Below are 15,446 nucleotides of genomic sequence, written 5' to 3'. Positions count from 1 at the left end.
TTATTTGTGTACTTGATGGTGGGGGTGCCCCATTATGAAAATCTACTTAAGGCCCCGAAAATGCTAGGGCCGGGCCTGCAACAAAGACATTGATTTTACCACTGGAGTCTTATAGATTCATTTTATGCTTATTTAATTTTGGAACTTCAAAATGTTGGTCACCATTCATTTCCTTTGTGAGGACCTACAGAGCTGAGATATTCTTTTAAAAACCATAATTTGTGTTCAACAGAAGAAAATATACACATCTGGGATACCTTGAAGGTGACAAACTCTTTATTGGCTTACATACACAACTTTTAAATTCTGAACGTATCTAAAAAAAAACATGCATCATACACTTACGGACATAAAAAAATCGCTACAGACAAAAACTGGCATCACACACTACCTGACTTTCAAGATCCAATCAAGTCTGTTAGAGGTAAACTTGATTACTATAATTCACCTTAATATAATTCACATCTTACAGTTGCCTCCTGCCACCCATCAAGCACTACCCACAGTTCACTTGTGATCTGATGTTCTCTCCTGGTCCAAAGCATAAGGTGCTCTTAAACAACCTATTACTTGAACAAAACTTGAGTAAAAAAGTAAGCATATGCTTGCTTCAGATTGTGTAGACCTTTTATTTTGTTTTAATGCTGGATGCCATACAAGTTGTTAAAAGCAATGTTGACAGCTCTTCATTGATAGTGATGCCCAGGACTGACAATTGAGGACACTTTTCCTCAATGCTGGATTTGTCCATAAAACATTTAACTCCAGATTCAATTATACATTGTCTCTGCCTGCCAATTCCTATCTCATGTGACTTTTAAATGCCATAAATCCTGTATTTGTATTCCTCTGGTGTCATGTTTTTCTATGTACATTTTATAAGCAGTAAGTGGTTTTTATCTATGTTTGTATTTGTATTCTTGATTATTTTTAATGTTAAGTTTTGTTTTATAAATTCCAGCACATTAAAGTAATAGTCAATGTGTGATGACTGATTTCAAGTATAGATGAGGCAGTAGACACTTAAATCCACTTTTTATTGCCATCAAAACTATTAACAAATTCAATAAATTCATTGTGCAAATTCGTCTAAATTTTGAGAATTCCCTGAAGAATGATCTGCGCCCGACCACTGATGTCCACTCGACCGTCATCTTTTATCTCCAGCTCCAGCTCACCTCCACGACCAGAACACTGGAAGGCTACCACGGGGAGAATAAAAAAAAAGATTTCTTATTCTGTGTCACAGCCTATTGTATTTTTAGGTATATTCATGCTACTCATCCTTGAACATCTGACGAAACTTATGTGGACATCTGTTAATAATTCCCTTTTAATGTGGATTCTGTATTTTATTTCACATTGCGTATGATGTAACATGGACCTTAATTTCTGCCAATTTTTAAATAAATAACATGCTAAAATGATGCATTGAAGGAAATGGACATACCCAACATTTTCTTTTTCCCCAGTATCTCAGACCAGTATCCAGCAAGAACTGTGTGTGCAGACCCTTTTAGAAAAAGCTTTTAGCTTTTTAAAGCAGTTATTACATTCATATAATACATTGTATGATTTCCATTTTGTCTGCATCTCCACAGCAGCTCACATTTGATTTAGTGCTTTCTTAAAATATGGGTTGGCTGTATAACTACCATGATAAACATTCAAATGTTTAATATTATTATTTTAATTTTTTTCTGTTTCTCAAACTGTACTTTTTTTATGTGCAAGCTTACCAGTGACTGGATCCTCAGGGACCCCAACCCAGGGTGCAAAGACACGAGAGTAGAAGTCATAAGCAGGCTGAGTGGTCTGTGGTGCTTTTAATGTAACAATGAGACATTTAATCTTCCCAGTAGGCTCATTTTTCAGCAGAGCCTCTGCTTCGGGCTTTAAAGATGTAAGTTCAGTCCTGCAAACAATCATAAATCAACATCATGGCAAAAAAAAAAAAAAAAGAATCTGAAGGTAAAAAACAATGGAGAAAGCAACCTGAATAATATACTGTGAATATAATTGTTCAAAAACATTAGTTGGTCTCATTGCACACAGTGCACTGAACCTGCAAAGTTGTTTCCTGCTTGCTCTTGTATTGCTTTGAACTGTTAAAGGAATATTCTGGGTTCAATACACGTAAAGCTCAATCGACAGCATTTGTGGCATAATACCGATTACCACAGTTTATTTTGACTTTTTTTTTGCTGTTGAAAAAGCAAAAATTGAGGTTACAGTGAGGAACTTACAATGGAAGTGAATGGGGGAATTCACTTTTCATAATTGAAATTCATTTTTGAGGTAATCAACAGGATGCCACAAAAGCTGTTGATTGAGTGTAACTTGTATTGAACACAGAATATTTCTTTAATTTATTCAACTCTCTTGGCATCAGCTCATTTAATTTCCATAATCATAGTGGCATCACTGGTGGCATTTCCTTTCTTGTTATTTTCAGAAATGCCCCTGAAATGTCCATCAGTACCTGTTGCAAGTGTCAGCTAGACGAATCATCAGCTTCTTTGTAGTTGCACAGTAGTACACATCGTGAATAGGTAAGTCTCCTACAGCAGCCTGCAGATGTACAAAAATATCTTGATTCCAGTTAGGCTTATGTCATTAGAAACGCAATGTTATGGTACAAAATTACTAACTGGCATATCTACCCTTAAAAGATCCTTGATTTCATGTTGATCCTGCAAATGAAAGAATTGAAAGCTGGGACCAAGAGCAACTACCTGACAAGTCAAGAGAGTCTGTATTGATTGTGTTGAAGGAGGTATCCTGTGGTCATACCTGGGGTTTTGGTTTGTTTAGGGGGAAGTCCATTATTATGGATTCTCCATGTTGACGCACAAATAGCTCCCCGCTCAGTGTCTCAAACACCACAACATGGTTGGCATTGTCTATGTAATATTTTTGTGGTTTTACAAAAGTTTTCATAAAATTACATATTTTGTCTTTGTATATATATATATATATATATATATATATATATATATATATATATATATATATATATATATATATGTGTGTGTGTGTTAGGACAATCATTTCTTACTTTTAAGATAAAACAGCACTGCTGCTGAGGCCAGTGTTGCATGTCCACAAAGTGGAACCTCAATTTGGGGGGAAAACCAGCGCAATCCAAACCGTGCTCCTATGAAAATACATACATTTTCTTTAATTATTATTATCGAAAAGCATATTTACATGTACTGCTTTTCTATTAATAAATGAATTAACTTTCCACCACAGACCACTATCAAGCATGATTACAAACACAAAAGCAGACATATGTTAATCAGATTTGTTTGTTGTACATGTGTCTAAACTGCACAAACAGCAGAATACCTGAGGAAAAATCCAAAGAATCCTGTCTTGTGATAAAAGCAGTCTCCGATAAATTCATTTCAGCAGCAATGTTCTGATAAAGTTCATCTTGCAGTTCCTACATTTATTACAGAGAGCCATTTCATAATATCAAGTGCTCACACATTTGGACCTTTTCATTATGAATAAGGAATAAATGTATTCACTGTGGAAAGAGAAACAATGAAGTCTTATGTAATGAAATACTTACATTCTCTACAAGACATATTGCAGCAGAATTACCCTTGAAAGGTACATTGGTAAAAGCATCAACAATAAAAATTGGAATCTCCATTGATTTGCACTCTTTTACACTGAAGCGATAGATTAATCGGTGGAGGTTTGGGTCTTGTGACTTTTAAGAGCATGTAGAGCAGTAATTGAAGGCAAAATAGACTTTGACCCCAATGATAAACCACCTCATTTTAAAGGTACAGATATTAAGATTTCAGGATAGCCCTTTGTAGTTTGTATAGCCTGCTTATTCTTGAGTTTTTAATGGTAGCTTCGGCTTTTCCACTGTCCTTTTATCCCTAAAATAGGGTTAAAGCTCATCAAATATCTTTCACTTTTATTTTAAACTTGTGTATAAAAACAGAACAAATTTTTATATCTTTAGTTGTCTATTTATATATTTAATATTTTCTTAACTGACTGTAATATAATTCTAGGGGGAGGACTAAAACGGTCAATCGATTTTAAATGTCCCTTATATAGTGAATGTTTAAGCAAAACACAAACAGATGATTTTATGATACTTTTGAGGGAATATTCACATAAAGCAACGGCTGCATCCATGTGGGTGTAACAATTTGCAGCTTATGCCCTGTAGTGTGATAATGTCCATGAGCAATGAGTGTCATACACAGCTTGAAGTCCATTTACACTTTTCCTGATTTCCTTGACACCTTTGCTAACATTCTTAGACTTGTTTCTCGGACTTTGTCACAGAATTCTATACTGGATTGGCATTCATTTTCATCATTAATCTCTGTTCATTTCTGCAGGTTCCTGCCCGAGACAGGTGAAATCAGCAGCCAGACAGAGGCCACCTTGTTACTTGTATATCTGCTCCTCCATGGGCCAAACATGTCATTTGTTGTGTTTTCATTGAAAACAAGATGACCGTTTTTGTATGTACTTTTTATTTTTGAAAGAATGCTAAAAAAATCAAAATAAAAAAAGCTGTATTAAAATGTTTATATTTCAATTGACATTTTGAGTTAGTGATCAAATGTTTACAAAATGTAAGTCTCCTGTTCCAACAGATTTAATCTCAGATGCAATACTTTCTTGGAGTTCTTATATAGCACATGCTAAATGTATCAACCCATTACGTGAAAGCAATCAAACATTTCATTAGTTTACAGCTCTTAAGTGAGAGAGAAAATAGATTTAGATTTCCTTCAAAACTTTTCTTAAATTCATTGAGAAAACTGTGTCTATATTTTGAGAGTTCCTTGAAGAATGAGCTGCGCCCGATCCACTGATGTCTAGTCGACCATCATCTCTTATCTCCAGCACCAGCTCACCACCACGACTGGAACACTGGTATGCTTCTCAGGAAAAACAAATATAACAAATATTAGTCCCTTATTCTAAGTAACGCCCCATTTTATTAATGTAAGTATTATTTACTTATACTTACATACTGTAAAATTATGTGAGGAAACTTTTAAACAAAATCATTTATTTAGCCTAATATCAGTATTCATTTCCATTTAAAGTGAATCCTAATGAAGAGTGAATACAGGTTAAGTGGGACACTTTTTGCCATTAAAAAGAGTCCCACCTTAACTAAATTCACCATATTTAATTGATTTGTATTTTGTGTGCAATATACACGTATGATAATAAAACAGTGCAGTGAAGGAAAAGAAGTCCATTACCCAACATTTTTTTTTTGCCCAGTTTCTCAGACCAGTAACCAGCAAGAACTGTATGTGCAGACCCTTTTAGAAATAGATACAAAAATATATATATTTATATAACAGAATGCTGACAGCAAATAGGTACTGATTTCTATTTCTATTATGTACTGATCAAATTGAGTTTCAACTTTGTGACCATTTACAATAAGCTTACCAGTGACCGGATCTTCAGGAACCCCAACCCAAGGGGCAAAGTAACGGGAGAAGAAGTCATATCCAGGCTGTTCGGTTGGTGCTCCTTTTATTGTAACAATGACTCCTCTAATCTTCCCTGTTGATTCATTTTTCAGCAGAGCTTCTGCTTCTGGCTTCAAAGATGTAAGTTCAGACCTACCAACAACTAACAGTCAGAAACCTGGAAACATTTTCTAGGTAAGTAAACAACAGAGAACAGCCTTTTTTTATATTATTATTGGTACAATTCAACATCACGTTTTTAAAAAATGGACTTCACATACTTTTTGCAGTAGATTAATTTTCATTTTATTTTATTCTACTTTGAACCAGTCTTTCCCTGTTCCACTCTCTCTTGACATTTAATGTTTCTACCCTCCCTCATTTAATGCCCACACAAACAGTGGTATTTGTGGCATTTCCTTTCTTGTTATTTTCAGAAATGCCTCTGAAATATCCAGCAGTACCTATTGCAAGTGTCAGCTAGACGAACCATCAGCTTCTTTGTAGTTGCACAGTAGTACACATCGTGAATGGGTAAGTCTCCTACAGCAGCCTGCAGATGTACAAAAAAAAAGAAAATGATTCTTGTTTCTACTTGGGTCATATTAATCAACTCAACATTATGATACTAAATTACTAAATGGCAAACTTGCCTTCAAAAGGTCCTTGATTTCAGGTTGGTCCTGCAAATTAAGCACACAACAATGAGCTAATTCAGACCAAAATCAGCTACCTGATTAGTCATGAGAGTCTGTATTGTGTTGAAGGAGGTTTCCTGTGGTCATACCTGGGGCTTTGGTTTGTTTAGGGGGAAGTCCATTATTAGGGATTCTCCATGTTGACGCACATGTAGTTCACCACTCATTGTCTCAAACACCAAAACAGGGTTGACATTGTCTACGTGATTATATTGTGGTTTTAGGATAGTTTTAAAAAAAAATTTTAATGTTTCATCTTTGGTAAAAGATTTTGTTAAGTATGAGTTTTTCTTACTTTTAAGATAAAACAGCACTGCTGCTGAGGCCAGTGTGGCATGTCCACAAAGTGCAACCTCATTTTTCGGGGTAAACCAGCGCAATCCAAACCGCGCTCCTATGAAAATACATAAAAACAATTTTACGACAAACATTTATGGCACATTTATGCAAAGCACATTCACTTTTGCCACTTTTAAAAATAATTATGAAACAGCTCTATTTTAATTGCACAATTTTAAATTCAATTTTATTTGTATAGCGCCTTTCATAACACACATCGTTTCAAAGCAGCTTTACAGTAGATCAGACATTAACAGAAGATAAAACTGTAATGTCTATAATGTTGATGAATCATCATTGTGCAATTAGATAAAATACAATTGTTAATTGTGTTTAAAAATTTGTAATTAAATAATTTTTGTATTAATAACCCCAGTGAGCAAGCTGAAGGCGACTGTGGAAGGAACACAAAACTCCATAAGATGTTGATTAATGGAGAAAAATAACCTTGTGAGAAACCAGACTCACTGTGGGGGCCAGTTCCCCTCTGGCTAACTGAATATAATGTAAATATTACTTATGTATAGTTCAAGTCATGGTTTAAAATTATTAAACTAAGTATCGACCGAGGTGATGCAGGCAGAGACCAGGGATGTGAAACACAGTTCAACCTGGCCGGTAATTTCGGTGAGGTTCGGTGTTATCCATACTAAATCCAAGGTTCAGACAATGGCATATGATGTATCCCATTTCTTATTGGAGTTGGCATCAGTTCATACTCTGAAGTCCATCATAATAGACTGAAGTGATGTTTGGCTGGCACCGGCTGCATTTAGTCATCATCACATTGGGACACGTAGCAGTGGAGTCCAACACCAAGAAGGAATGAAGCTGGTTCCAGCCAGTTCTGGTGACCTCAGGATAGGAGTCCCGAGGTTGAGACAGGGATAGAAATAAAATAATATAAGCATAGATGCCATTCAATTTATTGCAGAGTTATGGATCATGATCAATGTTTTTGGTTTCTGGTTCCGGCAGACTAAACTAAAGCAGCCTAATTGTGGGTTGGAGGATAAATTATGTGTATGCCTGGCTAAATTGATGAGTCTTTAGTCTAGACTTAAACTGAGGGAGTGTTTCTGCATCTCGAACAGTGTTAGGTAGACGATTCCATAGTTTAGAAGCCAAATATGAAAAGGATCTTCCTCCTTTAGTGGATTTTGATATTCTAGGAACTATTAACAGGCGTTATTTTGCAATCATAATGAACGTGATGGAATATAGCGCGGTAGAAGGTCACTTAAGTACTGCGGAGCTAGACCATTCAAAGCTTTGTACATAGTTAACAGTATTTTTAAACGAATACGAAATTTATCAGGTAGTCAATGTAATGATAATAAAATGGGGCTAATATGATCATATTTCTTGGTTTTCGTCAGCACTCTGGCTGCTGCATTTTGAACCAATTGAAGTTTATTTATTGATCTTGCTGGAGATCCTCCCAGTAATGCAGTACAATAATCTAGTTTTGAGGTCATGAACGCATGAAAGTTTTTCGGCATCAGCAACAGAGAGCATATATAACTTAGCAATATTTCTTAGGTGGAAGAATGCTGTTCTACAAACATTGGTAATTTGATTTTCAAAGGACAGATTGGTATCAAACATAACACCCAAGTTCTTCGCTGTAGAAGATGATTTGGTCTCAAGATGGCGCCGAGTATGGCTGCTGCGTTGCGAGCTCCGTTACAACACTGCGGTTTATTGTTTGTTTTGTTTACAGTTCTTTGTTTTTTTGTTTTGGATGTTGTCTGCCTTATTGTTTACGACAGACAAACGCTTTTGGACATTGGTTCTACAATTACACATCGGAAACCGGACTTCAAATTCCTTAATGCCGACCCGCTGTTTACAAACACGCCGGCGGAGCCCTTTGTCTGGGCTGCTCGGCCGCGTAAAAGCAGAAGGAAAAGAGGAAAACGAGCCGGCGTTCTCATCAGAGTAAGACGTCGTGCAAATCGACCCCCGCTACCCAGTATACTACTGGCAAATGTTCAGTCTCTGGACAACAAGCTCTGCGAGCTGAGAGCGCGGCTCTCTTTCCAACGAGAGACGAGAGATTGCTGTGTTATCTGCCTTACAGAAACCTGGATATCTACGGAGATTCCAGACTCGGCCATCGAAATCACGGGCTTCTCCGTGCACCGAGCGGACAGAGCGAAAGACCTCTCCGGTAAAAGCAGAGGTGGTGGTGTATGTTTTATGATCAACAAATCATGGTGTGATCAGAGGAACGTACATTTAATCAAGTCTTTCTGCTCTCCTGATCTGGAATTTCTCATGCTTCTGTGTCGACCATTCTGGCTGCCGAGGGAATTCACAGCGGTCATCATCACAGCTGTGTACATCCCCCCACAAGCCGACACACACCGGGCACTCAGGGAACTGTATGGGAATATAAGTGAGCAGGAAACCGCGCACCCTGAGGCTGCGTTCATTGTTGCCGGGGACTTTAACAAAGCCAACTTCAAAACAATCGCTCCAAAATACCACCAACACATAAAGTTCAACACACGAGGGGACCGGGTTTTGGATCATTGTTACTCTCCTTTCCGGGAAGGCTACAAATCCCTCCCCCCCCCCATTTGGCAAATCGGACCATTCTTCCGTTCTACTTCTACCTGCTTACAGGCAGAAACTAAAACGGGAAGCACCCACCCTCAGAACGATCCAGTGCTGGTCGGACCAATAAGACTCTGCGCTACAAGACTGTTTTGATCACACGGACTGGGAGATGTTCCGGTCCGCCTCTGATGACGACATCAAGGTTTACGCTGACAGCGTAACGTGTTTCATCAGGAAGTGCGTAGAGGATGTTGTTCCAACCAAAACTATACGGATATACCCCAACCAGACACAAGGTGCACGGTTCGGAGAGGTTTGAACGGGGCACTCTTGAGTGCGTCCAGGACCGTGGCCAGGTCCCAGATCGGTACCGAGGGGGGGCGAGGAGGGTTCATCCTCCTAGCGCCTCTTAGGAAATGAATGATTAGGTTGTTTTTCCCTAATGAGCGTCCTTTATCAGGATTGTGTGACGCCGCTATGGCAGCCACATAGACTTTGAGCGTGGAGGGTGTGCGGCCCGCCTCCAGCAGCTCTTGCAAAAAGGCGAGTACACTTGGTATCTCGCATGATTTGGGGTTCAAGCTCTTGGTATCACACCAGTCACTGAACACTTTCCACTTTTGGGCATATAAGCGCCTCGTAGAGGGTGCTCGCGCCTCAGTGATGGTTCTCAACACTCCGCTGGGGAGGTTCTCTGGAACCCGTTGAGAGGCCATGCATGAAGGGCCCACAGATCGGGGCGGGGATGAAGAATCATCCCGTTGGCCTGCCTGAGGAGGTCCAGCCTCAACGGAATTGGCCATGGGGCAGATTGCATCATCTGCATCTGTTCTGGAAAACACGTCTGGTTCTTCCAGAGTGGGGCTACCAGGAGCACTGCACATTTCACCTCCCTGATCCGACTGATGACCTGAGGTAGCATCGCGATCGGGGGAAAAGCATACAAGGGGCGGCTCGGCCAGACTTGGGCGAAGCGTCCGTGCTCTTTGAGAAGAAAAGAGGGCAGTGCGCATTTTCCCTGGAGGCTAAGAGGTCGACCTCTGCTTCGCCCAAGGTTTGCCATAACCACTGGACCGTCAGGGGGTGGAGAGACCATTCTCCTGGGAGAACCTTGTCTCTGGACAGCATGTCCGCTCCCTGGTTCACGATGCCTGGCACATGCGCTTCTCTCAGCGAGCGCAGGTTGTGCTGTGACCATAAGGTGAGCTCCCTGGCCATAGAGTGCAGGGAGCTCGACCTGAGTCCACCCTGGCGATTTATATACAACACTACCGTCATGTTGTCCGTTCGGACCAGGACGTGTTCGTTTTTCAGGTACGGAAGCAGGGCTCTGAGAGCCAAGGCGACCGCTTTCATTTCCAGACAGTTTATATGTAGGCGCTTTTCCGGGTTTGCCCTCGTAAAGGGCCCCCCATCCTATTTTGGAGGCATCTGTCGTGATCATTTTTCTCCGCGTGTTCACGCCCAGACTCACGCCGGTTTGATACCAGTCGACGGCCTTCCAGGGTATCAGGGCTTTTATACAGCCGTGATTCGCTCTGATTAAAAAGTGGCCCGAGCGCCACGCGTGAGTGGGGACACGGCTCTTGAGCCAGTGTTGGAGAGGACGCATGTGCAACAATCCTAGCTGGAGTACAGCTGATGCCGAGGCCATGAGACCGAGCATCCTTTGAAATCGTTTGACGGGGGCGTGCGCGCCTGCTCTGAATGATGTTGCAAGGCGCCGAATAACGAGCGTGCGCTCTGATGAGAGGCACGCCGTCATCTGCACTGAGACTAGCACTATTCCCAGAAAAGAGATATTCTGGCTGGGGGATAGCACGCTCTTTGCAAAATTGATTCTCAGACCCAGACATTCTAGATGACTGATAATCCAAGATCTGTGCGTCGTTAACTGACTCTCTGATTGTGCTAGGATTAGCCAATCGTCGAGGTAATTCAGTATTCGCGACTCCCGCTGTCTCAGGGGGAAAGTGCTGCGTCCATACATTTCGTGAATGTACGGGGGCCAATGATAGGTCGAATGGTAGTACTGTGTACTGGTATGACTGTCCCTCGAAAGCTGAATCTCAGAAATGGCCTGTGATGAGGCGCTATCGGAATGTGAAAGTAAGCGCCTTTCAAATCCACTGATAGAAACCAATCCCCGGGCTGAACTTACGCGAGGATATGTTTGGTCGCTAACATTCTGAACGAGCTGAATCATTAAAGCTTTGTTCAGATGTCTGAGATCTAGGATGGGGCGGAGGCCACTGTCCTTTTCGGGATGAGAAAGTAGCGGCTGTAAAACCCGCCAGCTCAAAGAGGGAGGAACAGTTTCTATAGCGCTCTTCTCTATCAGTTTGAGCACCTCGGTGCGTAGAACATGTGAAACATCTTTCCTCACTTTCGTCTCGACCACCGCTGAAAAGCGGGGTGGTCTGCGAGCGAATTGAAGCGAGTAACCGTGTCTTATTATGTTCAAAACCCATTTCGGCATGTCGGGGATTTTTTCCCTAGCTTTTGCTCGCACAGATATGGGCTGAATGCTGGCTGGGGGCGTGTCGCAGTGACGTATGGACCCTGCCGGTGAATTGCCTTGTGCTAAAACTGAGCTCTCAGGGGCGCGGGAGCGCGCTGAGCAGCTTTGTTGAGTGCCGAGTGCAGGGGTGCATGTGAGATTACAGGCACGCACGCTATCTCCGTAATGCTTGCAGCATGAGCTGGAGAAATGTTTGAAACTGTATAGACAGTGTTTACGGGTGGGGGTGCATACATTGTGATAGGCACGCTCGCCACTTTCATAAAGCTTCCCGTTCTTAGGGGAGTTTCTTGGCTCGCACACGCATCTGTGATGCTCTCGGCATGGGCCAGAGAACTGTTAGAAACTGTATGGGCAGCTTATGGGTGGGGGTGCATATACCGTAGTAGGCACGCCGCCATTTTCATAAAGCCTCCGCCATGGGCGGGGGTTTTGGGCATGCATACAGTGTTTGTGTGTAGGGGTGCATGCATGACAGCAGGCACGTGCGTTACCTTTATAGTATTTCCCGCTTTAACTGGGGAAGTGTTTATAACTGTGGGAACAGTGCTTGTGTGTAGTGGTGCATACATGACAATAGGCACACGATCTACATTTATGGGGCGTCCAGCTTCAGCTGGGGAAGTATTCGGCACTATTTGGACAGTATTGATATGTGGGAATGCGCACTTTAATGTGGACACGTGACCCCTTAATGACACAGGCAGAAAATGACTCTTTTTGTGATATCTGCGTGTTGCCGTTAAAACGGCGTTTGATTGCAGGTGAGCGAGTTCTGTGACTGGCCCATTGACTGCTGTACAGACATTTCCAGCCGCTTGTAAGGGGACTGGGTAATGTTTTACACATTTTGGAGAGAGTGGTCCGGCTTTTGCGAGACACGTACTCTCTCTCTTTCTTCCTATGGCTAGGAAGGCTTACGAGGCTCCGGGTTCAGCATGAACCGAGGTCCCCGTCGCTCAGGCGGCTGCTTTCGGTTAGCGGAACGCGAGCGGCGTCGAACGTCCGTTTCAGGTCTGGGCTGGGAGACGGGAGGCGCCGCCCTGGCTCGCTGCTGCAGCTGAGGCGGTCTCTGGCGGCTCTGTGATGAGCTGGAGCGCCTGATAGACCTGCAGAACAGCCATGGAATGAAGCGCTGACGCAGCTTGGCCGGCGGCGGCATATGCGCGACCGGCGAGAGCTGAGGTAGATCTGCAGGGCTTCGAGGGATGAGAAGCTTTGGCTTTCCATCCAGCGGTGGAGGGTGGGCACAGATGGTTGGCCATAGCCTCCTCGAGGGGCGGGTTCCTCGTAGCCTCTTTCTCTCGCGCCGTCCACCGAGGAGAGCGAGGAAGAGAAAGAAGGCTTCAGGCGAGCAGAGTGCGGGGCTTTCCACGACTTTGTGAGTTCGTCGTGAACTTCGGGAAGAAAGGGGAGGGTCTCTGTCGAGGGCCTGCCGGCGCTCTTGCAGGAACCACTGGCCCAGCCGGCTGCGGGCGGGTTCTTCCGGAGAAGACCAGTCGAGCCCGAGGTCTTCCACGGCTTTGGACAGTATGCGGATGATTTCTGAGTCCATGCTGGTGCCCCTGCTCGTGTCTGCTAGTGTCGACAGCGCGGGGTCGAAGGCCGAGCCCGGCCAGTCATCGGATGCAGCGTCAATGGAAAGGCTGTCATCCTTTTCACCGTTATCCCCTGACGCGCCGAACGAGACGAGACCCAGCGCTCCGGAGGGGTGCTGGTCTGCCTGCGTGAATAGAACTGGTGGCAGGGAGTCCTCGGGTGGTGGTGAAGCACGCGGAGACTGGCCCGGCGTGACGTCACTGAAGTCCGCGTGCTCTGGCGGCCTCCGTGAGCGGCGCTTTTTCTTGCGCGGCTCGAACAGAGGGGATGGCAGCACGGTGGTAGCAGGCTCGCTCAGGCGCGGCGGCAAAGCGAAGCGCAGCTCGGTGAGGCCCAGGGAGTCACATTCGGGGCATCCACCTCGAGTGAGAGCAGCTTCTGCGTGGCCAGGTCCCAGGCAGCGAGCGCAGATAATGTGACGGTCCCCATCAGGAAGAGGGCCTCTGCACGAGGCGCAGGTTGAAGGCATTTTAAACAACGCCTCGAATTTGCTCTTTACTAAGGACAAAAAAGCGTTGCAGAGGCGAACACTTGAAAAGTTATTGCTTAGTAAAGGATATAAGGTGATGCGCGCCGGATGGCGTAGCAGAAGGCTTTGAAGGCGGCTGAAGGCGCCGGCGTCCTCGTAGCAGTCCTGCTGTAGGCTTGTCGACGCGGGCGAAAAGACTCCAATAATCCAGAGGATCCAGCGAACAGAAGGTCTTTGCTAAAGGAGATTAAATCTAAAGAACTCTCATGACGGGGCGCCTAATATATAGCCTTAGCCACGCTAATCTTGGCGGGCTCTGAGCGCGCGGGCGTGAAGCGCGCTCATTGGTCGCGCGTTCAGAGTCGCCCCGTCATTGGTTCGAGCAAGTTGCCGCAGCACAGCCAATGACCGAGCTGCCTCGCTCATTGCTGTCTGCTGTGCAGCTGCAATGCGTTTTACATAAAGACTTCAATATTTCTCGAGAAACGGAGTTTTCCCATAGCGTAACCTACTTACGCAATAGGAGAGACCTCTCGAGAGGGAACAGATATATAAGCGATGCTAAAAAAACTAGCAGGCTACAAACACAGACTCTAGCTAGGCCCCAGCAGCAATAGGTAAAATACACGCAGATGCCAAATGGTATCTAACACAAAAGCAGACTTATGTTAATCAGATTTGTTTGTTGTACATGTGTCTAAACTGCACAAACAGCAGAATACCTGAGGAAAAATCCAAAGAATCCTGTCTTGTGATAAAAGCAGTCTCCGATAAATTCATTTCAGCAGCAATGTTCTGATAAAGTTCATCTTGCAGTTCCTACATTTATTAAAAAGGCACATTTCAAAATATTGTGAAGTAACAACACATTTAAGAAACAGAACTAATACGAATGTGGCCTGTGTGATGCAGTAGGCCTACTTACATTTTCTAAAAGACATACTGCAGCAGGATTTCCTTTGAAACGTATATTGGTAAAAGCATCAACAATAAATATTGGAAGATCCATTGAAACGTTTGTCAAACGTTTTGTCTCGTGGCTCTTAGGAAATTGTAGCCCAGTGCTTTGAGGCTTGTTGAGACTTTGACCCTGGTGGTGTAACGCCTCATTTTAAAGTTACAGACATAAAGTTTCAGTATATTTCTATATGCTATAGGATTGTGTGTTTAAGCTCATTGAAATTATTTTCAATACTTTGCACTGTGTTAATCTATAACTTTTTTTTAAATTGTTCTTCTTTATTATTTAAAATGTCCTTTTGCACAAAAGAATGTCAGAAGACCATTTAAGTGACCTTTAAACATTACATTATTTCCAGGATGGGTTAATAATTAGAATTGACCAATAATTAGCTAAGGGATAGTTCAGCCAAAAATGACAATTCTCTCATCATTTACTCACCCTTAGGCCATCTTAGATGTAGATTTTTAGCTCAGCTCTGTAGGTCCATACAATGAAAGTGAACAGTGACTAGAACTCAGAAGGCCCAAAAATGACATAAAGGCAGCACAAAAATAATGCATAAGACTCCAGTGGTTAAATCCATATCTTCTGAAGCAATATTATAGGTGTGGGTAAGAAACAGGTCAATATTTAAGTCTTTTTTTTTTTTTACTATCAAGCTACACCTTTGATAATACCTGACCAGTAGGTGGCTAAATGTTAAAGTTTAATTCACTTCCACACAAGAATGTGAAAGTGAAAGTGAACGTGTAGATTTAAAGTTTAAAAATAACTTAAATATTTATATGTTTCTCACCCCCACCAATCAGCTCAC

General features: G+C 42.7%; 3 protein-coding genes across 3 annotated transcripts in view; all 3 read right to left on the bottom strand.

Annotated features, from left to right (window-relative positions):
• Positions 1-270: 270 nt before the first annotated feature.
• LOC127617435 (phenazine biosynthesis-like domain-containing protein) lies at positions 271-3,726 on the bottom strand. The gene is made up of 9 exons (XM_052089401.1): positions 3,581-3,726; positions 3,352-3,448; positions 3,059-3,157; positions 2,794-2,903; positions 2,664-2,693; positions 2,483-2,571; positions 1,740-1,915; positions 1,451-1,513; positions 271-1,202 (listed from the first exon to the last, which is right to left on the bottom strand). Exons 1-9 carry the CDS (start codon positions 3,662-3,664, stop codon positions 1,090-1,092), a joined length of 861 nt encoding a protein of 286 aa, XP_051945361.1. The 5' UTR covers positions 3,665-3,726; the 3' UTR covers positions 271-1,089.
• Positions 3,727-4,477: 751 nt separating this feature from the next.
• Positions 4,478-14,759, bottom strand: LOC127617434 (phenazine biosynthesis-like domain-containing protein). Its single transcript, XM_052089400.1, is given in 10 exon segments — positions 4,478-4,850; positions 4,852-4,925; positions 5,259-5,321; positions 5,455-5,630; positions 5,942-6,030; positions 6,131-6,160; positions 6,265-6,374; positions 6,471-6,569; positions 14,391-14,487; positions 14,594-14,759. Coding segments are annotated over 10 exon segments (861 nt in total). The 5' UTR covers positions 14,678-14,759; the 3' UTR covers positions 4,478-4,811.
• Positions 9,346-15,446, bottom strand: part of LOC127617436 (uncharacterized) — a 121,883-nt gene continuing 115,782 nt past the window's right edge. Inside the window, exon 2 of the mRNA XM_052089402.1 lies at positions 9,346-10,316. Within this exon, the coding sequence (XP_051945362.1) occupies positions 9,346-10,092 (747 nt within the window). The 5' untranslated portion in view covers positions 10,093-10,316. The remainder of the gene's footprint in view (positions 10,317-15,446) is intronic.

This window comes from Xyrauchen texanus, chromosome 24 (genome assembly GCF_025860055.1).
Source record: "Xyrauchen texanus isolate HMW12.3.18 chromosome 24, RBS_HiC_50CHRs, whole genome shotgun sequence".
Classification (NCBI taxonomy): domain Eukaryota; kingdom Metazoa; phylum Chordata; class Actinopteri; order Cypriniformes; family Catostomidae; genus Xyrauchen; species Xyrauchen texanus.
This window is presented reverse-complemented; position numbering and strand designations above follow the sequence as displayed.